General features: G+C 40.3%; 1 protein-coding gene and 1 long non-coding RNA gene across 5 annotated transcripts in view; one reads left to right on the top strand and one right to left on the bottom strand.

Annotated features, from left to right (window-relative positions):
• The window catches only part of ASB5 (ankyrin repeat and SOCS box containing 5), a 33,272-nt gene that overhangs the window by 5,589 nt on the left and 4,200 nt on the right, over positions 1–23,483 (bottom strand). Inside the window, exons 4-8 of one of the 4 annotated variants that reach the window (XM_083631330.1) lie at positions 22,249–22,542; positions 4,518–4,597; positions 3,226–3,333; positions 237–387; positions 5–139 (exon numbers count right to left, since the gene is read on the bottom strand). In XM_083631330.1, coding sequence (XP_083487456.1) covers positions 5–139; positions 237–387; positions 3,226–3,333; positions 4,518–4,597; positions 22,249–22,444 — 670 coding nt within the window. In that variant the 5' untranslated portion in view covers positions 22,445–22,542. Of the gene's footprint in view, positions 1–4; positions 140–236; positions 388–3,225; positions 3,334–4,517; positions 4,598–7,075; positions 7,226–13,498; positions 13,950–16,086; positions 16,286–22,248; positions 22,543–23,483 lie in introns of those variants that run through there. The other 3 variants (XM_083631333.1, XM_083631331.1, XM_083631332.1) reach the window with 3 other exon arrangements.
• Positions 460–22,906, top strand: LOC310770524. Its single transcript, XR_014552219.1, has 3 exons — positions 460–553; positions 19,750–19,832; positions 22,835–22,906. It is a non-coding gene; the product is annotated as an uncharacterized lncRNA (long non-coding RNA).

The following is a 23,483-nucleotide window of genomic DNA, read 5'->3' as shown; positions in this document are numbered from 1 at the left end:
GTACCTGAATGCAGAAGCTTGTGTACACATTGTTTCTGCTGTGAAATGCAAGCCACATATAGAGGTGTTCCCAGGTGAGGAATATCTTGGTCAACATCTATGCCCCGAGAGATCAGCAGTTCTAGACAGTCACTATGACCTAGTGAAAAGAGAGTGCAATTCATCTCTCAAACTAAGAATTGGATTTATAATGCCTGATGTAGTTTTTGATTCATTCAGCTAGTCTCTTTTCTTACCTCTGCTAGCTGCTTCGTGAGTTGGAGAAGGGAGGCATGTCTCCCACTGAGCTTTGGCACCATACTCCAGTAGAAGCTCTACACAAGATGCACTTCCTCTTGAACATGCATTGAATAAGGGTGTCACTCCATCAATTGTTGTAGCATTCACCTAAAGTATTGGATATTGCTATGAGTAGAACTAAAATACTTGTTTACATATTATATTTCTGCTTTGGGAATATAGGTTGTCTCCCCCCGTCCTCCCCCTCTCAGTCGATGAAAAATCAGGAGAATGAAAGAGCTGGCAACATGCAGATGATAAGAAAGGAACAGAGGTAGGAAACTTGTATACCACCTTTGTTATGTACTGAGTTGAATAGGATCCAAACTGCAGCAGTCTGATTGGTCCTAGAACAATAGGATCCAAAAGGCAGCAGTCTGATTGGTCCTAGAACAATAGGATTCAGAATGCAGCAGTCTGATTGGTCCTAGAACAATGCAGCAGTATGATTGGTTGGCAGGAACCACCCAATCATGCTCCAGATAGAAGTGAATCCACAACCTGATTGGCTTACAGTAGAATTCCGGAATTAGCCAATCATGTGCAGCCCATTGTGTAAATAATGTATATAAAGCAGATACTTTGAGGGGACATTCATTCATTCCTCCTCACCACTATGAGCTGAATAAAGAGCATGAAAACACTTTGCGACTCTGAGTATATTTCAACCTTGTAACGATGTTTAGTAAAATTTGCCATTGAAAGCATTGAATGCCACCTGAGAGTCTTTCAGCCACAATTTATTTATTTTTTTTGTGGTCTTGTGTTAAATTTGTTTTATTTATTTATTATAAGATTCCCTGCTTGCCTTTCCCCATAAGATCCCAGGGTTACAACGATACAGTGGTACCTCAGGTTACATACGCTTCAGGTTACACACTCCACTAAGCCAGAAATAGGGCTTCAGGTTAAGAACTTTGCTTCAGGATAAGAACAGAAATTGTGCTCCAGCGGCGCAGCGACAGCAGGAGGCCCCATTAGCTAAAGTGGTGCTTCAGGTTAAGAACAGTTTCAGGTTAAGTACGGACCTCCAGAACGAATTAAGTACTTAACCCGAGGTACCACTGTATGGGCATTTTTATTTTTTATTTTTTATATAAATTTTTATTAATTTTCCAACATATATTAAGACACAATACAACTGACAATACATAAACAAACAAACATATAAACATGTATAATTTCATAACCTCTTTTTCTTAAACCTTATTTCAACGACTTCCCCATACCTCCCTTTTCTGCATCCCTGTTTTAAACTTTTCCAGCAACCCCTAGTTTCAATTACTTATAATTCACTTTCTTTAATCCTTTTTCTCTTACCCAATTATTTGTCACTGCAATTCTGTTTTACATTACCCATGACATTTTAGCACTCATTAATTTTACAACAGTTCTTAAGATAAACTTTAAATTTCTTCCAATCTTCTTCCACCGTCTCTTTTCCTTGGTCGCGGATTCTGCCAGTCATCTCGGCCAGTCCCATATAGTCTATCACCTTCGTCTGCCACTCTTCCAGCGTGGGTAGTTCTTGTGTCTTCCAATACTTTGCTAAAAGAACTCTTGCTGCTGTTGTAGCATACATAAAGAACGTCCTATCTTTCCTTGACACCAGTTGGCCTACCATGCCCAGGAGAAAGGCCTCTGGTTTCTTATGAAAGGTACACTTAAGGACCTTCTTAATTTCATTATAGATCATTTCCCAGAAGGCCTTGATCCTTGGGCACGTCCACCAAAGGTGGTAGAAAGTACCTTCAGTTTCATTACATTTCCAGCATTTATTATTGGGCGTATGATAGATTTTTGCAAGCTTGACTGGGGTCATGTACCACCTATAAATCATTTTCATAATGTTCTCTCTTAAGGCATTACATGCCGTAAACTTTATACCGGTAGTCCATAACTGTTCCCAGTCAGCAAACATAATGTCATGACCAATGTCTTGTGCCCATTTAATCATAGCTGATTTAACCATCTCATCCTGTGTATTCCATTTCAACAGCAAGTTATACATTCTTGACAAATTCTTAGTATTGGGTTCCAACAATTCTGTTTCTAATTTTGATCTCTCCACCTGGAAGCCAATTTTCCTGTCCTGTTTGAAAACTTCATTTATCTGGTAATAATGAAGCCAGTCTCTTACTTTAGACTTCAATTTCTCATAGCTCTGCAATTTCACTTTTCCCTCCTCTTGTTCTATAATTTCCCAGTATTTTGGCCATTTAGATTCCATATTAAGTTTTTTCACTTCCTTAGCTTCCATTGGTGACAACCACCTAGGGGTTTTGTTTTCCAACAAATCTTTATACCGAATCCAAACATTATATAGTGCTTTCCTAACAATATGGTTTTTGAAACCTTGGTGAATTTTAACCTTGTCATACCATATATATGCATGCCAGCCAAACCTATTATTGAACCCTTCCAGATCCAAAATGTCTGTGTTTTCAAGAAGCAGCCAATTTTTCAGCCAGCAAAAAGCCGCTGAGTCATAATACAATTTTAAGTCCGGCAGGGCAAACCCCCCTCTTTCTTTTGCATCAGTTAATATCTTAAATATTATTCTGGGGTTTTTGCCCTGCCAGACAAATCTAGATATATCTTTCTGCCACCTCTTGAAACAATCCATTTTATCCACAATCTGCAATGTTTGAAACAAAAACAACATTCTCGGCAAAACATTCATCTTAATAACAGCAATTCGGCCTAACAAGGAAAGTCTCAAATTTGACCATATTTCTAAATCTTTCTTAACTTCTGTCCAACATTTCTCATAATTGTCTTTAAATAAGTTCACATTCTTAGATGTCAAATTAATCCCCAGGTATTTCACTTTCTTTGCTCAGCCACAATTTATAGTACATTGATATCAGTGCAAGGTCTACAGCAGGCTATTCTTATGTTCTTACATACAGAAGAAAATTATTTTATTTAGAAAGTAATACTTGCATTTGCTCCTGCTTCAAGAAGAATTCTTGCACATCCTACATGATCTCCTAGGCATGCTTCATGTAGTGGAGTCACTTGATCAATGGTCAGAGCATTTACATTGTATCCCTAAACAGGAAAAGAACTAACAGCTGTAAGCCAGTTTGTCCAAGTGACAGAATATTATACGCAAAATATACTTTACTTAGCCAGCATAAGGTCTAAAATCAAAGGGTGAAATCTAATTGGTGCCCCCTCGTGCTCACAGAAGGGTTTTTGACCCAGCAGACACTTCCATTAGTAATTTTTACCACCTCCCACCCAGCTCTGGGGTTCAACAGCTCCTAATTTTGGGTGGATTCTGGGGTCTGCAAATATTGCCTCCCCTCTCCTTCCATTCGTAAAGCCCACCCAAAATATTTTTAAAGTTTTTAAATTGTTAATCCAAACAAATGTTTTAGAGAAAACAGTGTTATAAACTGACTGGAGTAGTTACAGTAACTTTCCTGGCTTGGGATGACTTGGGAAGCTGCAAGCTATGAAGTTTAAAAAGTTCCCTCACTACTTTATACAGAGAGAAGGAAAGGAGGGGAAAAGATACTGTTCATTTTTTACATTTTCTAGAATGCCTCTCCCTGATATATAGCTATAAAATGCTACAGTTAGGGCTGGTACTAGCTCCAAACCTGATTCCTAGGGCCTCTCCACCTAGTTTTTCATATTAGAAGATGCAGTTGTAAATACAGGAAGTTTTGATTTCCCAGGTCCTAATTTATACATTAAGGCATGCCTTCTTAGCTCATACAAGCTATTGGCAAGCCTCTTTTTCTGGCATATACCCCTACATGCGTAATCATGAAGGTGATTGTGGAATACAACCTAAATCCCACACAGATTAATCATTCATTTCAGTGGATATATTCTGAGTAGGACTAGCGGTAAATACCACCTGATATAGTTGGCACTCCATGTGGATTGATGGCATTAGGATCTATGTATATAAAAAGGGAAGGATTATTTCCACCTGCAATCTCAGCAGCTGGGAGATGTGGTTTATGCCTTGTTATACTTTGACCCATATGCTCATGCTAAATTAATTCTACTGGTGGAAGAAGTGGGTTGATAGTGGGATTTATACATTAGAGCAGTTAATAAGATTGGATGGAGATTTTTTGTCATTTACAATTTTGCTGTTTAGCTATCTCTTACCTGCTAGTGCTGAATGTCAGTAATTTTCATATTAAAACACTGGATTGTAACAAAGAGTGGGGGAGGGGAAACGTACTGTGATTGAAATACTTTAACATTTTTACCTGTGCAATTAAAGTTTTCAGAGAAAGGAGGCGTCCCTGACTTGCTGCATCATGCAGTGGTGAGCGATCTGCCCAAGAACCTGTGAATAATAAATACCACCATATAGTTTAAATAAAAAAATGGATATGTTTTAATTCATATAAAATAATAAACTGATGATCAATTTTACGTTTAGACTACCCCAATCCTACATAATTCCTATTTAAATATAAACCCCATACCTCAGTTTAAATATTAAATTAATTATTTTGTAAATGTAGAAAAAGATGATAAAGTAAAAAATAAATAAATGACACAATCCCACCTGAAAATAGGGAACAGGATCTGGCCACTTCCTTCACCACCAACCCACAGGCCACTTTGATCATGATGCTGGGTGACCCAGCTTCAAAAGGAAAGAAATGGGAGTGCACTCCCAGAATGCAAAAGAAGATCCCTTCCAAAAGGCGCTTGCAGTCAGCACAACTCCTGTTGGGATCAGCTGCACTTGGGACTTCTGGGGTTTGCAAACCCATTTTTGGCAGAGTTCTCAAGTGAGATATCCTGAGTGGAAGCAATCCTAGGGGTTTGCAATTGGTGCCAAATGTAAAAGGCACCAGATGCAAGCTTCACTTGCAAAGGAAGCTAAATCTAATTTCCCCCATCCCTAGCACACAGTTAATTGAGAACAAGTCTTATTGAGATTAATGGGACTTTATTGAGTGTTATCACATTAGAATGGAAATGCAAGTTGACTAGTCAGAAGGTGGCTTGAAATATCTATATTCCAGTGTTGCTTCCAGATGGAGAACTCTTTGCTCTGCCTTGCAGAAATAGTGCTTTGTTTTGCACTACTAGGATGCTGCAGAAAGTAAGCAATTTCAACAGCAAAATGTAGGGTCCACCTTAATATAGGACCCAAATATGGTATTCCTATGATGATAACAAAAAAGTTGCCAAAAGTTAACATGAGAACTCTGGTGACCCCCCATTGCATTGAACAGGTCTCTTCTGAGGTACATGGGTGTCCTGGTACAATTTATGAAAGTTATCCTAAATCCACCTTTAGTTTATGCTAGAAAAGCAATCAGCACTTTAAAAATCCTAATCAATATGTATATCCAACAATCACAAAGCAAGAAGAAAATGTTGCACTTCTTGCAACAAATTATTAGCGGCTGCTGTTTACAACCACACTGACGCATCCTCACTGCAGAGAATTCCTCTCTCTCTTGTGCCAATTTGTTTTACTGCCAAACTGAGCTGCCGCCCTAAGACTTTGTTAAGAGCTGCTGCACTGGTAGCAAGCATATAAAGTACCTTATTAACATCTCTCTAGCATTTTGAACTTTGGATAAGGAAAAGATCCCAGATGCTAACTTCACAGATTTTTTAAAAAATCTGAATCCAGCATTGCAGCTCCAGTTCTACAAATCATATTTATCCTTATCTATGCTGCATCTACTATCTAATCCTGTGCCTCTTTTTACATGTGTTCACTTGTGCTATGCAGAAAAATGCCTGCACATTTCATTGCCGCAGTGACACGATTTTATTTTTCCCATGGTGCTGGAAAATAACCCAAGTCCTGCTTTGCACCAAGCATTCAGGGTATCTCTGCCCACTACTGTTCACATTAGGGTGTACATTACAACATTCCATGGGTGAAAATGGAAACACACTTCTGTACATGTTAACTTCCCTATTTCTGTTTAAGAGGGTGTTTTGTCTTAAACTGGATCTAGTTCTTAAAGAACAGTGGAAGGAAATCAGTGGCCCCCCAAAGGTTATTGGAGTGCCTACTTCCAAAATTTCCAGACAGCGTGATCAGTGATTAGGGTTGACGTCCTGCAACATGTTGAGAGCCACTGGTTCCCCATCCCTGTTATTATCTGTTCGGGTGGTTTGAAAGGAAGTAGTCCACTGGAGTTTTGCATCTCTGTGTATACATATGTATAAATGCACTAGTCAAGAAGCATCTCCCTCCCTCCAAGACAGCTAACTTCTAAAGATTATTATGGAAATGATAATGAAACCTGAAGTGCTCTTGAGCACACTAATAACATTTTTAAAAGCCACTCTCAAAGGGAAAAATAGGGTCATTGGGTTTCCTTCCTGGCTAAGTTGGAGTGTATGAAACTCAGCAACTTGTCTTGGCTGTTAGTGACTTTTTGTGATTGGTTCTACTGCAGACAGACTTGTAGATTGTAATAAGACTACTGGTATACACTACGTATATTTATTTTAGAGAATTGTTGCATGTTTTTTCAGTGATCTTCTGTTCTCATAGCTTTCCCATTTTTTGTAATGGAGATGGGATTGGGTACCCAGCTGTCTAAAAAATATACCTTTTAGAAAGGCAGTTGCAAAAATACTCTTTATTCAAAAACAATCTCCCTATGATTCTTTTCTCTCTGACTGAAGTGCAAACTACTTCAAGTTATATTTAGACTCTGCATTCCAAGCCAGCTGGTATCTAATTTACTGGAGTATACAGTTGTGTAATACTGCAGAGATAAGGCTAAGAATTATAACGAACAGTCAAGTACAAAGAATGATTTAGAAATGTATACAGTACCTAAATCTCCATCTCCCCATGGCATTTCCAGCCAATCGCAATTATAAATCCGGCTCATGTTAAACAAGGAAATAAAACTCTTCCTTTTGCTGCTGCCTATTAATACACTTCAGCCATTTTAGAAGGAGCTCTGCACTCATTATAATATGAACTTTCACCTGTAAAGCCTCTGCAGTAAACAGATATCCAAAGCCCTGAGTTTAGGAATAAGCCAGCTTTCGTTGCTCCATAGAAACACAGTACATGAAATAATTCATAGTTTAAATATAATAATGCATAGTTTAAATAAAGTATAATTGTTGTTTCATTTTATAATAGATAATGTGATGTAGAATTGGGTCTGGATTCAAATCAAAACATCCACTATAAATTGGTCAGGTGGTTTTCAGGAAGACCATTTCTTAGCTTCAGCTCAATAGGAAGAATTGTATTCTGCCTCACAGGATTGTTGTGGGAGCAAATGTCATAAAAGCTGCAAGTCATTTTACAAGTTAAACGTGTAATAAAAAAATATCATTTTCATTATGAATATGGATTGTTTCCAGTGGGTCTGAATCAAAAATCAAATGAAGCTTTGTCTAATAAATTATGCCAAACATAGTCTATATGAGCTGTTTCCTGTCATATACATAGATATTTATATATAATAAAAAGTTTATCTACATGACCCCTATATTTAAAGTTATAAGACAATTAGTTTTATGCACACATTTGGCAAAAGCAGGTATTGTGGAAGACCTAATACTATAGGGTTATATGGTTCTCTTTCATTAGCCATGCTAGAAGGGAAGCCCAACATGTAAGATCAGCTTTTATTTATTTTATTTATTTCATATTTATATGAAATTTATATAGTTTGATTGTAAAAAAATCTCAAAGTGGTTTACAAAAAAACAACAATGAAAAAAATCAATAAGAAGAATTAACAACAATAAATCAATACTTTAGAAAGGTTAAAGTAACAATAAACTAAAAACAGATTAAAACCTGCAACAACTTTCTAAATAACTCGGTTGGCTCAACCAAACAAAAATATTTTTAGAGTGCCCTTCTCGAAGGCGCCTGCCTGATTTCAATAGGCATGGAGTTCCAAAGTGTAGGTGCTGCCACACTAAAAGACTGAGTTCTTACAAATGTGAAAATCGGTATTATGTGGCACTTGTAACAGTGCCAGTTCTGCTGATCGAAGCAGTCGAGTAGGTGTATATGGGATCTTGTTGATAGAGACATTCCATCTCCAATTACACTGATACAAGATGGGATTTTGTAGGCATGGCCTGTTTATCCCCATGCTGCAGTTGTCCTCAGAAATGTGGGTGAATGATTGGCGGCCCAGCAGGAACTGTGTGAGGATGTTGATGCTTCCTTAAGGAAAGGGTGAGAGGGCTGCTAAGCTTAATGGACCCAGAAGTGATGGGTAAGGAATTTGTAAGGGAAGGCTATGGGGACAACAATACCTAAGATTTGAGAGAAACAGAAATAATTTTTCCTCGTTAGCAAGCATTTGCCCATATGCAGCAGGGAGAGCAGGGGCTGTATTAATTCAGTGGTAGAGTCCTTGCTTTGTGGACAGAAAGTCTCAAATTCAGTCCCTGGCATTTTCAAGCAGGACTGGGAAGGACTCCAGTCTGATACCCTGGAGAGCTACTGCCTTTGAGTGTATGTAGTAGACTATCTAGAACTAGATGGAAGACTGCAAGGCTGTTTCCTGTTCCCATACACCTTTCTCCCATTCAGGAGCCATGTTAAAGTTATTGCACAATGCTCATTATAATCTCAGCATGTGAAATTCTAATCAAAATGTCCAAAATTAAAGATATACCACATGTTTATGAATATCTCCTCTCAATTTCCTTTTCACCATGACAACAGACATGATCTAGCAAAGAGAAGTACTTTTAAAACCAATTTATTTCTGTTGGAGAGAGACAAGCACATGCTTGCCTTTTCCAACAAAATCAGTAGGAATTGGCGTCGTATATATCTGATACAGAGCTTTAAAAAGTACCCTAATTAGTTTGAAGGCGAAAGGAGCTTGAGAGATCTAGAAAATGTAAAATATATTGTACAAGATAATATAGTGCATAAAAGTGTACAGGTCTATTCAGAAGCCAGGCCTAATGGGACTTATTTCTAGAAACTGCAGCATAAATGTGCATTGCAAGTAATCAGATAAATAGCACCATTACTATTTTAATATTTATTATGTATGATTATAATAGATAATTGGTTCTATGAATATCCTAATGCTCACATGCCAATCTTTCCACTGACACATGCCAATCCATTTAGGTTTTTTGGATCTGCCACCTTAACCATGAGCAATAAAGCCAAGCTCCACAGGATGTGACAGATCTGTAGTCATATCTCCCATTGTTTCTATTCTTAACTTAAATTACTGGCTGAGGGCTCGAATTTGAATTTGAGCAATGGTACTGAAGGAGTGATGCTTAAACTTTCTGCACAGTTTTCTCAACCTAAATTGCACCCCATTGAGTGGCTATTAGTTTTGTTGCAAAAGAAAAATGCAGGGACCTCTATCTGCCACCCTGTGAAGTTTTGGGAGATGTTTTTGATCAGGAAATCCAGACTAGGAGGATGATTGAATCCTGTTTTCTCAACGCTGCTGCTCCAGGACATCAGCTAGTGTTTAAAGATTTGTTGGGAGATATGATGGCCATGAATCTCTGTCTCATGTATTTTGACCCACTGAAGTGGGCTGGTTAATGGATTTATACAGAAACAAACTTGTAATCTGTCTCCAATCAAATTCAAAGCTATAATAATGTTTTCTAAAGATTCAAATTCTACCCTTTAACAAAATGGCAGTTATATTAATAGCAAATGATATCTGCAACGCTCCTTGTTTAAACTGACAAGTTTTAAGTGACATACCTGTATCATTCCTCTTCCTCTGACTAGAAGTATTAGCTTGATCTACTCCGTGAAGCACTGAAAAGCTAAGTATGTTCAATTGAGATTTATTTACATTGGAGGGATTAAAGCATGTGTTTAAGTGAACAGTTTAAGTCGATGGTGCTTAAAAGTAATTTGTGTCATATAACCATATAAATGCTGTATGTTAGTACAGTCCCATGGACTGCAAGAAGATCAAACCTCTCCATTCTGAAGGAAATCAGCCCTGAGTGCTCACTGGAAGGACAGATCCTGAAGCTGAGGCTCCAATACTTTGGCCACCTCATGAGAAGAGAAGACTCCCTGGAAAAGACCCTGAGGTTGGGAAAGATGGAGGGCACAAGGAGAAGGGGACGGCAGAAGACGAGATGGTTGGACAGTGTTCCCGAAGCTACCAGCATGAGTTTGTCCAAACTGCGGGAGGCAGTGGAAGGCAGAAGTGCCTGGCGTGCTCTGGTCCATGGGGTCACGAAGAGTCGGACACGACTAAATGACTAAACAACAACAACGTTAGTACAAACAGGTATAGAGGTTGGATCGACTTAAAAGGGCGTGGACTACTGAAAAGAGACCAAATTTTCAGCAAGAACGATGTTCATCTGTGCCTGCTGATACAACAGACTCACGGGGAAAGTGAATGGCATGGGAGGGTTAGGGGGAGGGGAAAAATATCACGAGAGAAAGGGTTAAATTGCCCCTTCTACAGTACTGCAGGGACGCGGGTGGCGCTGTGGTCTAAACCACTGAGCACTGGTGGAGGAAGAGGAGTGCGGGGGGCACCCCGCCCCTGGCAGCGTGATCCCGGCAGGGTGCCATCGTGGCTGCCCCCCCACCCGTGCTGGGCGCCACGCCCCCGCAGGCAGTGCACCCAGCCCCCAGGACATGTGCCACGCCCCTACAGGCAGTGTGCCCTGCCCCCAGGATGCGCTCCAGCCCCGCCCCGCCTGCTCTCCGACCCCCCGGTGCTGGAGCATGAAGCTCCACCACTTCCACTGAGCCTCTTGGGCTTGCCGATCAGAAGGTTGGCGGTTTGAATCCCCGGGACAGGGTGAGCTCCTGTTGCTCGGTCCCAGCTCCCGCCAACCTAGCAGTTCGAAAGCATGCCAAAAAAGAGGGGTGCAAGTAGATAAATAGGTACCGCTCCGGCGGGAAGGTAAACGGCGTTTCCGTGCACTGCTCTGGTTTCAGTGTTCCATTGCGTCAGAAGCGGCTTAGTCATGCTGGCCACATGACCCAGAAAAACTATCTGCGGACAAACGCTGGCTCCCTCGGCCTGCGACTGGACTTAACTGTCAGGGGTCCTTTACCTTTTTCTTACAGTACTGCTGTTTAGGTCTATTTCCTACTCCTCCTACATAATTTCTTTCAAAAGGAGTCTAACACCAAGGTATTCCGACAGCATTCATATGTCACATGCTCTGATCCCACAGTCTATGTGGTTTGGATCAGGATTTTGTTCTGTGCACACAACTCCCTCCCCCTCTAACACATCCAGCCTAATGTAGCACATTCTAGCTTGTCAAAACAGATTCTTATTGATGTATGAACCAGCAAACTAGAGGTGATTCCTCCAAACGAAGATTGTCAATTGTATTTTGCAAACTTGGCTTGGTGAGGAAATGGGAATGAAGCAGGCATGTTCTTCTTCCCAGTGCTCCAGACAACAACTGGAGGGTTGAAGTATGTGGTATCTGAAAGCAGCCACAGTGCATTACATACCAAAGGGTCTGCTCTGAGTGTGACTAACATTGGATTTTGCCTGGTGCCTTAAAATGATTATCTTAATATGAGTTTCAGATTATTAAACTCCAGAATGCAAAATGTTATTGAATCTGACCTTTTGAATCTGGTAATGCATAAACTACAAGAATTAGGCTTGTTTGTTTATTTTAAGCCTATATTATCTTACATAGATATCCTCTTATAGATAATATATCCCATCTGTTGGAAAAGGCTTGGCACTCACTGGATGTTTGTAGAGCACTAAAGGCGTATATTGCTAGGATAAAATACATAAACACCCTGTTTATATCTACGCAAGGGGAAAGTCTCATCCACTTTGCCTAGATGGATCAGAGTGTGTATCAATATGATACTTAAATTACCCCATCCAGTTAATTTAACATCCCATTCTACCACGTCTGCAGCAACCACAGCCGCCTTTTCTACAAATTGCTCCATTGTTAGAAAAATGTAGGGCAGCTACCTGGGCTTCTCCTAACACGTTCACGAGGCATTGCAAAATGGACTTATTTGCCTCTGTGGAGGCTGCCTTTGGCAGTTTTCCAACAGGCGTTTATGCCTTAATTTGCTGCAGTTGAGACCTGCTCCAATTGGGAAAGCTGCGGTATGTCCCAGCCTAGTGGCCTCATGATAAATAGTATGACTGGGACTTCCCTTTACCTGTGGATAGTAGTGCCACAAGTCGTGGGGGCATTGCAATGTTAGAGGATGGAAAGCTACCACTGGTGGTAAAAAGCAGAATGCACCCACTGGATCCAAAGACCCATAGATCCCTGACGTGCCTGATCCTAGGCTGGTGAATGGGGAAATTGTGAAGTTACCTGCTCCCCACATTCCACCATGGTTTGCACAATCTGATGGGGCTTCGGATGTGGTGATAGATCTGTCACAACATTCCTCCCTTCCCCTCAGACTCCAGGTAGGATTGTTCTGCCCAAGACTAGTAACACCTGGAGGCAGGGAAAATGGCATGGAGGAAATGGGTAAAAACCTTCTCCTATGTGCCACAATCCAAATCTGAATCAGAGCCTCCATGACAGCTGGTTTTTTTAAAGGGGGGGATTCCAAGCCCAGAATTCTGGGTTGTGGTTAGTTAGTATCACATCTAGTTTGACCCTAAGCTGGAACCAAGTCTCGAATAAATGAATCTATATGTTTCAATAATGATTCCAAAGTGGAACCCAATCCAGAAATAAACTGATACTCAGGTGGAGGGGACCCAGGTTTATTGATTTTTGGTAGCATATAAATGACAGGAACTTATAACAAATTTCACAGCTGCTTTCATAGTTATTGTAAACTTATTTTGTATGCATCACAGTGCTTCTGAATGCAGGCACACACAGACAGATTATATAATATTAACTAATATCTGCAGTATTTGCATGTCACATGTAGTTCTTACAAAGTATCCTGCCTTGTTTACCTCCCCATGTATATTTACAATTTACATATAAGGTCGCTCCAGCCCTTCAGATCTGTAAACAGTCCCTGGTACTTAGCAACACTGGCATTTGGTTTGCTGTATATTGAATGTGACTTCAACATCTGCAAAAGCATACCTGAGACAAAACATGCTGTAGCTAATTTCACACTAAAAGAAAACTAGATTAAAGCTGTGTCTATCTTTCTATTATCATACAATAACATTGAAATATTTAATTTAGGAAAACAGTCACGATATAAAATTGATGTTGCAAAAATGGTTCACATTAGAAAATTCTGGAGCCTCCATCGGCTTGTTGAAATGATTGTTGTACTGACCTTGACTGGTGAGAATACCCCAGCTAGCTTTTCGTTTCGCAGAACACTCCCCTATGCATTCTAGGCTTCTCTTTGAGAGATTCTGTTTAGTGCAGCTCCTCTGAACCGCAGTGTTTGTGGACATGATTTTAACGTTCTCTTCCCTCCTGCCAAAGCCTGCGTGTCATTAATGCAGATGCTCTTCCCTCTGGAATGTCCACAAAGTGCTAACTGCTCTCGGCCCTCCTTGTCATTTTCTCACAAGCTGTCTGGTTGTACTTGCAGTAAAATAGCTACTACACCATCCTGCAATATTTACTAGCCGGACGGGCAGCTAGAGTGAGGGAAGGAAAGGATTGCATTGGCATGTTCTATTTATAAAACAAGAAAGAATCAGCTTAGCTGCAGCCTGGGTCTGTTTACACGAGTTAAAATGGAAGAGGGTGTTTGATTCCTCCCCCTCGCTTACACTTGTCCTAGAAAGACAGACTTCCCTTGTTATGTTGGTTCTCCATTTGTAAAGGGGGCGGGGAGGGCACAGTAGGGATCTGTCACCCAGAAATGTTTTGAAAGCAAGCATAATAACAATTGTAAAGCATTTTGCAAATTAATTTATAAAGCAATTTTTGGCCATTTTGCAATGGGCAGAGTATTTTCAAGTTTCTACTGCAAAACTGAAATATTAATATTGTAATGGGCAAGGTTCTTGAGCAGGTGATTGTAACCAGATCTAGGTGCTTTTGGAAGAAACAGATTTTCTAGATCCTTCAATCGGGGTTTCAGCCTGGTTTCGGCACAGAAACTGCTTTGGTCACCCTATATGATAATCACTGCTGGGAGAGAGACAGGGGAAATGTGTCCCTATTAATTTTTCTCGACCTCTCAGTGGCTTTTCATACCATTGACCATGTTATCCTTGTGGAGTTGCTGTCTGAGTTAGGGGTGAGTACCATCGCTTTGCGGTGGTTCTGGTCCTACTTGGATGGTTGTTTCCAGAGAGTGATGCTTGGGGAGTGCTCCTCAGCTCTGTGGAGCCTTCAATGTGGGGTTCCTTGGGGTTCAGTTTTATCCCCTATGCTCTTCAACATCTACATGAAACCGCTAAGTAAGCTTATCTCATGTGTTGGAGTACATTGTCAGCAATATGCTGACACGTAGTTCTATTTCTCCTTTCCATCTGCAGGTGTAGCAGTGGATGTGCTAGACCTTTTCTTGCCTTGGTAATGGACTGGATGAAAGCCAACAAACTGAAGTTCAATTCACATAACACTGAGGCACTGTTAGTGGGCAGTTCCCTAGACTGGATGGAAAGGAGGTTGCGTGCTCTAGAGGGGGTTACACTCCCTCTGAAGGAGTGAAGCTTAGGGGTACTCCTGGATCCTTTGCTGTCTTTCGAGGTTCAGGTGGCCTCAGTGGCACAGAGCTTAAGAAGGTGGCCCAGTTGTGACCCTATCTGAACTGGGGCAGCCTAACTTCTGTCATCTATGCTCTGGTAACCTCTAAGTTATAACGCATATACGTGGAGCTACCTCTGAAGATTCTTCAGAAACTTCAGCTGGTGCAGAATTTGGTGGTCAGGTTGCTGATTAATATTTTGGCCTTTTAAACGTGTTGGGGAGCGTTATTGGTTTGCTTTTATTTTTGTTTTATTATGTATTTCGTGTTCTTTTTTGGGGTTGTGAGCCACCCTGTGATCTTCAGATGAAGGGCAGTATACACATTTAATAAATAATATTAATAACAACATTGTGAGATATAATAATGTTGATGATTTTATTATTTATACTCTGCCCATCTGGCTGGGTTTCCCCAGCCACAATTTATGGGGGAAAGGACTAAGCATTAGTAACAGTTGTAAAGAGCTATTAAACTACCTTCTCGTGCGTTGACCCAAACAGGAGCATAAACTGTAAATGTTAGTAAACCAGAGCAAATACTCTTTTGGCATGGCACTAAATAACCCCCTTGTAGTGCTAGAAGAAAATCTTCATGAACAAGCAAACAGAAGAGACTAATCTGGGATAAAGTTACAACACAGATTAACCAGAGTAATGATCTTATTACAGTAGTGGTATCCCCAGTAAAAGAAGCTTACTTATCTTGTGGTCCTGTTTAACTAACTTAAGCTTTTCTAGGTGCCAATGCATTTATGATTCCGGCCATAAATGTTAGCAAATCTAGTGTTGTCTAAAGGATGGATTAATGTGGGGAGTGGGACGCTTGCACCTGGGGGCCAAATCACATATCTTGAACCTTTACATCAGGCATAGGCAAACTTGGCCCTCCAGATGTTTTGGGGACTACAACACCCATCATCCCTGACCACTGGTCCTTTTCGCTAGGGATGATGGGAGTTGTAGTCCCAAAACATCTGGCGGACCAAGTTTGCCTATGCCTGCTTTACATCTTCTCCCCTTTCTAGCCCCTCTCACAGCCCCCCTTTTCTCTGGCCTCATTCTCCTTGCTGCTTTTTTCAACCAGATTTTCTTTTAATGGCGTATTTTTTTCATTCATTTTAAATTCTGCATACGTGTGCAGGAACATCCTTATTCTGGGAGACAGAAAAACTGGAAGTATTTGATGAGAAAGGCATTCAAAAGTCCACTTACCTTTTCTGGTGGGTGGCATTTCAGCCAGGCATCGGGCTCTGCAGTGATCCGGCTGGGGGCAGAGATCGGCCCCCTCATTGTCACTGCCCAGCTATGACGCCAGCGCTGGGTGGGGCTCTGCCCGGGGCAGCCCCGCTGACGAATCAGTGCTAGCTGTAGGCGTGACCACAGGAAATTTAAACCGCGGCACAGCCAGGGGCCATTCAAGTCATAGGACTCCCCCTATTGGTGCTTTACCCTTAGCTGGTCTCCCGGCAGATGGGCAGGAGTCAATATATAGTCTGGCTTCACCCATTGCCTAAGGCCAAACCGCTCACATCTATAACTGATAAAGTTGTGGCCTATTCAAACCCATAAACCAAAATCCACTTGTCTGTGTGTTTATTTATCCACTAGGGAACTGCGGGTCATGGGGCCTTGGCACGCAATCACTGATATGGCTCATGCCATACTTTAGACCACTCTCCTTCCCTGTTGTGAGTGGTGGTGACTGACAGGTTGATTGTTTTACTACTCATTCGCTCTGGATTTTATTGGGGAGGGGGAGGATAAAAATGATGGACAGTAAAGGCCAGAAGGAACAACTGGGCTAGCCCATTCAGCTTCACTGAACCAGTCAACCTCTTGCCACATGCCTGCTCTCTGTCTTAGTTGGATGGTTTAGCAGATCCAGCCCCAATCTTAGCACACAGATCCTCAGACCTCCTACATGAATGAAAGGAGCCATCTCACACAACTACTGCTGAACAAAGCAGCAACAGCTACCAGATACAGACTATGGGGAAGGGTGTGTGTGTGTGTGTGTGTGTGTGTGTGTACACATGTACATGTGAAAGAGAGATTATGGTCTGTCTGTGAGACAGAATGGATGAATGAGCATATATGAAAGGGAGGATGCAAACCTGCATGGGAAAAAGAAGGAAAGAGATCTGCTTTGCATAGATTTTGAGTTCTTTGCCATAATCTGAAAAAAGACCAGAAAGTATCTCAGCTTCTGTGTTTTCTAGAAGGCAATTAATTAATTTTTAATAATTTGTTGCATGCAAGTGCACTGTGGGTGAGGTTTAATGTGAACATTAGATTCATCTGCTTGAGTTATAAATGGAATTTTAGTTTTTCCTTTGTGACACCGTTGGAATCTGGATTGTGTAGGAATGATATGTGATGATGGCTTGATATCATGGATGAATGTATTGTTTGGTGGCAGGGAACAAGTAAACACATGGAACAGGTCTATACCTAGATTACACAGTGTTTTCACTTGTCTTCTGCCCATGAGTACAGGGCTCTACCCCAGCTACTGTCCTTTGAGACTGCCAGCAGGAATGTGACTTGCATATTGCCAAAAAGAGGAAATATATCACCTGAAAAAGGACAATAGTAAATATTTGCTTGTGTTTTTCATATGCTAATTTGTATTTAAAGATGCAGATTCAGAATTACTTAATATAATTTAAAAAGAAATACAATTCATCTCACTATAATGAGAAAGACTGACTAGGTGGCCTATCTGTTCAGTCTGCTGTCCAGGTGCTAATTGTTGATAGGGAACTTCAGGGTTCCTGCTTTCCCTTATGGTTATTTACTGTTAAACTGGTCTTGGACCAGAAAACCCTTCAAAGAGAGGACTGCCCTCTGTAAAGTATGGCGCATGGCTGCTTTACCTGTCAGGCTTTGCCCCTAGGACCCTCCCAGGTACTAAAACGTTGTCTTTCAGGAATTGGTGGCCCTAGACACTACACAGTGAGAAGGCCTTGACCCTCTATGCAGCATATGCAATAGAATCCATGCCTACAAAAATGCCCAGTGAGTCAGAGTAAGGAAGGGAGAAAGCAGCCCTGTATGAATACTATATTAGGGATGCACATATTAAGAAAGAGATTTTATGGCTTTATCCATGAGTTCAAGATCTTGACAAGGGAAAGTCCACTTCAAATGGGGAAAGTGATAACCCCAATCATCTATATGAATGCAACTAACTCATTATACCTGAACAAATCTCTTTTTTAAAAGATATTTTATTGAAATATTCAGTTATACATTTTTCACCATTAAATACCCACCATTATAATAATACATTCATTGACTTCTGTTCTTCTCTTTCCATGGTTCTTTTCTTTTCTTTTCATGGTTAATTTCCCCATTATTACGCATATTCTATTACAACCATTACAACCATTTAATCCCATCCCCCTTTTCATATTACCTCATCTTTTTATACTGTTGAATTTACCTTAATCCTGCTAGCGTTTTCACTTGTTTACAATTATTTCCCAAATATTCTACCAAGATTTTCCATTCCTCTTTGTAGACTCGATCTTCTTGTTCTCTTATTCTGCTGGTTAAGTATGCTAACCCTGCTTATTCCATCATTTTAAGTTGCCATTCCTCCTTCTTAGGGACCTCTCCCACCCTCCATTTTTGGGCTAACAAAATCTGCTGTAGTTGCATACATAATTTTTTTCCTCCTGACTTCTGGGAACCTCCATCTGCACCATTCCTAAAAGGAATGCTTCTGGGTTTGGGGGGATGTTATTTTAAACCATTTTTTCATCTCATTATACTATCTCAACAAATCTCTGCATATTAATCATTTGGTGGACATGTTTTTTAAGAAAAAAGCTCATGTAAAACCACAGTGCTCAACTGCTGACTACACAGCTTAAGAAAAATAAAATGCTAAATCCTGCTGTTTTTATGTGTTGGGTACTATGTGCCATATTCCTTTCATGACCACTAGAGCTCTATTATACCTAGAAAGCTAGGATGTTCCTATATAGTTTTTATTAATAGAACTATGATCTATCTGGAATGTGAGCTGAGAAAACATCTTGTACTATTTTTCCTCGCCCAACAACTGTTGTTGAGTGACATTATCAGTTGCAATTGTTAAACAGGGTAGTAGGAAAACATTACTTATCATTCCTGACTGTATGAATGCCATCAACCTCTTCAGATAACACATCAAGAAATATGAGCTTCTATGGAATTTCCAGAGCTTATGGGGACAATTCATAGGTATGACTAATAAAGGAGATGAGTGATGTAGGTTGCAACCCTGTGTACCTGGGTATAAGTCTTATTAAACTCAATGAGGTTTACCTTACTTCTGAGGAAATCAACCTTGGCTTAGGAAGGGGGGGGGTCCCTGCCATTAACCCACAATTTCTAGTGTGGGTTTATGTCACAGTAATTATACGTTACTCAGAAGTAACCCCTGCTAAATTCCATGGGGATGGCTCCTTTGATACATTCACATAATGTTGTGGAGAGTCATCAGCCACTGTATTATGGGAGTTCTATCTCCACTCTGCACAAAAGGTATATATTTTGACATGCAGTAGTACATGGCCATTTTGAGCACGTTCAAAGCACATATGACCATGCACATGCGCACCGCTGCGAACTCGGAAGTGGCAGGAAAAGTGTGCGTAATAGGGTAGGCTTAAACACGCTCTGCCACCACGCATGATGATCTGGAATACAACCCCTGTGCAAACCAGGGATTGCCTATATATGCAGACACCCAACTTCCAGCCTAGGGAGCCATTCCAGGAGAATGCCCAGTGCAGAGGTTCCCCATGCATGTACTAGAAAGAGGAAAATAACATAACACTTTTCTCCCTACCACGCAAATCATAATATCTATAATCTTAATTGCAGCTGGAATGTTGTTTGGAAGAACTGCACTTAGATCCTTGCAACAATTCAATCAACTTAGCCTCTTTTGTGTCCAAAGCAATGTTGTAAGTATTGCCTAAAATAAGGATGATTCATTCTGTTGAGGGTGTATTTTGAACCACAAGGGAGACAGAAACCTTCAGAATAACCTGGGGGAAAATTCCTTCCTGATTTGATAATGCTGTTGGGAATGTATCTAACTTCTAGCCATTCATTTCTATCAAAGGAAATACTCTTAGCACTTTAACACATACCCATCCCATCTAATTTCCTAATGCTAGTTGTTGCTATATTTTATGTCTAGAATCTCTTCCAGTCGCTCCAAGCGAGTGTTTTTGGAATGATTCCCATGAAGACATGCATTAGAATTAGCCATTGTGTCAGCCATTCCCATAGGCTGGCACTGGAAAACGCTTTTCCATAAAACTAAACTTGGATGACCAGCTTCCATACAGTATGTACTCTTAATAGGATGCATTTCAGAAGCACTCCATTGGAAGCAAACATGTGGCAATGTCACCTCACAGAAAGAGAAAATACTCAATAACAGGGAAATGAAGTATAATATATCTCATTAAATAGTATCCCATCTGCATTCAGCTCAGTTTTAAAACAGTATGAGGCTTATGTTCTGGGTTGTTGTTTTTCTGATATCTTACTTATTTGATAATTACACTGTTTTATGATATACGACACCTTAAAATCTGTTACGATGAAGGGTGGTATAAAAATATTTTAAATAAATAAATGGGAAACTTTCTTCAAATCTCTAGCTGTCATTTCCTGTTAAGAGCATTTTTAAACATTTGATATTTAAATTGACTTATATTTACCTTAGTTTATATTGCAAACCTATTTTTAGTAGAACTACATTGCATTTAAATACATTGCATTAACAATATTTACACATGGAACAAATACAAGAGAGGCTCATGGATGTATTAGTGTCATGGATGGAGACATTCTGCACCCCTGCATATAGTCATGAGGAAATACACCACATTGAAAATTAACTTCTTTCTTTAAACATAGTATTTGGGATCATGATAGCTGGGACAACAACCGGTGAGTTGGCATTAAACCATTCCCAATTGATAATTAAACATCACAAGCAGTTTGTAGGGAGGAGGCAGTTGCAGGCACTGGCAGAGGAAGAGGGGTGTGGGGGGAGCGCACCGCCCCCAGCAGCGTGATCCCGGTGGGGTGCCATAGTGGCTGCCCCCCCCCGCCTGCGCTGGGCGCCATGCCCCCAAAGGCGGTGTGCCACACCCCCAGGACGCATGCCATGCCCCTGGGATGCGCACCAGCCCCGCCCCACCTGCTCTCCGCCCCCTGGTGCCAGAGCATGAAGCTCCGCCACTGGTTGCAGGATTGTGTTAATAATTTGCTGGGTCAAGGGATGCCAAATGATTACTTCAGGCCTTGCCGCCAGATAAGAATCCTTCCTGGACTTGGACAATCCTTGGCACCAGCAACACCTCCGGCTCCTGCAATATCATGGGCAGAACTCGAAATCTTTAAACCTGGCTGCACCAAAGAATCAAGTGATCATAAATCTCATAATGTAAAATCCCGTACCCATTTGTTTAGAACTGATGGCCTCCTTTGACACACATACTTCTGGGATTTTGAGTATAAAGAACTCAAAGCTGACTAACAACACACAAAAGCTGCAGTGCAGCCTCTGCTTACTCATATAGACCACAATTGCATATTACTTAGGAGTGAATTGCTGAATGCCGAGGCCTAAGAAAAGCGAGCTCTTTATATGCTTAGCTTGTGACATATATATACTTTTTTGAACACATTTACAAAAAATATCGCATCTTCATAATATAAATGCTTGAAATTTTATAAACCAGATGAAAAATGGATTCTACTACTATCTTCAAAAATATTAAGAATCAGGTTCCACTCTATATTATAGTTTTGCATTAAAAGTTGGATAGTGTTATGGCACAAATAAGCTTGGTAAACAAGGAGCTGTAGTTACCCTATGCAAGCATTATGAATGTCAGCCAATACTTTATAGGCATTTTCCTTCCTCCATTTGATAAAAAGAGAACCATAGCAAACGAAGATTAATTTCACAATTTTAATTTACTAATTTACTAATTTACCATTTTACTCATGTTAGATTGAATCTGCTTTAAAAGTAATCATAAGACAACCTATAGCTCAGTTTGTAGAACATGAAACTTTTAATCTCAGGGTAATGGGTTTCAAGCCCCATGTTGAGCGACAGATTCCTGCATTGCAGGGGGCTGGACTAGATGACTCTCATGGCCCCTTCCAACTTTACAATTCTGATTCTATGAAATACTATTCAATGTGAAAATAAAGTGGGAAAATCTGGTCAGTAACAGGTTGCCTAAAGATTATGGAAAATTACAATTAGTTTGCTTAAAAGAAAATACTTTTTATAAGTTAGCAGTTCAATAACAAGAAATGACAAAGGTGATAAAGGAAACAAAAGCGTACCTTGTTCTTGAGGAAGTCCATAAAACTCAGCAGCTATTCTTGCTGCCTCTTTACGGTTCCCTTTTACAATATAGAAATGGCTGAGTATTGCGAGGCTGATTTTCACAAAAAGCTTAAAGCAGAAAAGTGAAAGTATCGTAAAGTAGACATTGGATAGTTGTTGGGCAAAAGGACGATTTTCCTCTACGACAGTCATTGCTGCACAAGAGGCTTTGTCAGTGTTTAGATACAGCTCCGAAATATGTCAGTAAGATAGTATGGCTCCAGCCAGACACTCCTAGGGAACAGCTGGTGCTGAGGAAAGAAAATATCAGCTGGTCATGATGCTTGCAGCTCAAAATATGGGGATTATTTATACTGTACATAGCACTGAGTTCACTTGAGCTCCTGCTAGTGTGATGGTATTTCAGCTGGAGAAGAACACATATAAACAGTTTCAAACACTTTGAATATGACACTCCATACTAAAACAGTAGCTTCGTTCCACAGCTCACATATCTATTGTGCATAATCACATCAGTTTTGCATCTGAAGAATAGTTGTCAAACGGTATGATTTACAACTTGTTCCTTGTTTTACTCCACAGTTTTAATCACCTGCTGTCAATCTAAAAGAAGATTGTCACCCTCCCTCAAAACGTGATAAACACACATACACAGTTTTGTTGGATCTTTTATTATAGCAATGTTCTTACATTTTCTCAACATATTTATTTTAAAAGGATGAGTTCTGTTTAATTAGAATGAAATCGAAAGGCAAGCCAGGAAAAAGGGCTTGGTGTGTTAACTAGGCTATGCCTAAGACAGATCCCTGAAAGGGAAGGAAGCTGATGCAATTTTGGAGACATTTGTCTATGCCTGTTATAATGAATGTTGTTTAACAATTTGGATGTATGTTTAAACACCAGTGGCTTTGCTTGAAATACCATTTAAGATGAGCTTGTGCAACTAAGGCTGTGTTTCAGATTTCTACTAATGGACACATTCTCAAATACTAATATGGTCTTGAAAGCAGAGGTGTCACCAAGTTCTTTGACACAAACGCATGATACAAATTTGTATATGCAGATGTGTGTGTGTGTGTGTGTGTATGTGTGTGTATATATATGTGTGTGTGTGTGTGTGTGTGTGTGTGTGTGTGTGTGTGTGCAAATTTAAGCAGACTTTCAAAGAGAAAGCTGCCCTGCAGGGAAATTGATTGTGTGTTTGTTTTTTGTTTTTTAAAGGGGATTGAGA

Source organism: Podarcis filfolensis, assembly GCF_964270895.1.
Source record: "Podarcis filfolensis genome assembly, chromosome: 9".
In the NCBI taxonomy this organism is placed as follows: Eukaryota; Metazoa; Chordata; class Lepidosauria; order Squamata; family Lacertidae; genus Podarcis; species Podarcis filfolensis.
Note: the sequence above shows the minus strand (reverse complement) of the source record. Positions and strands in the feature narration are given on the sequence as shown.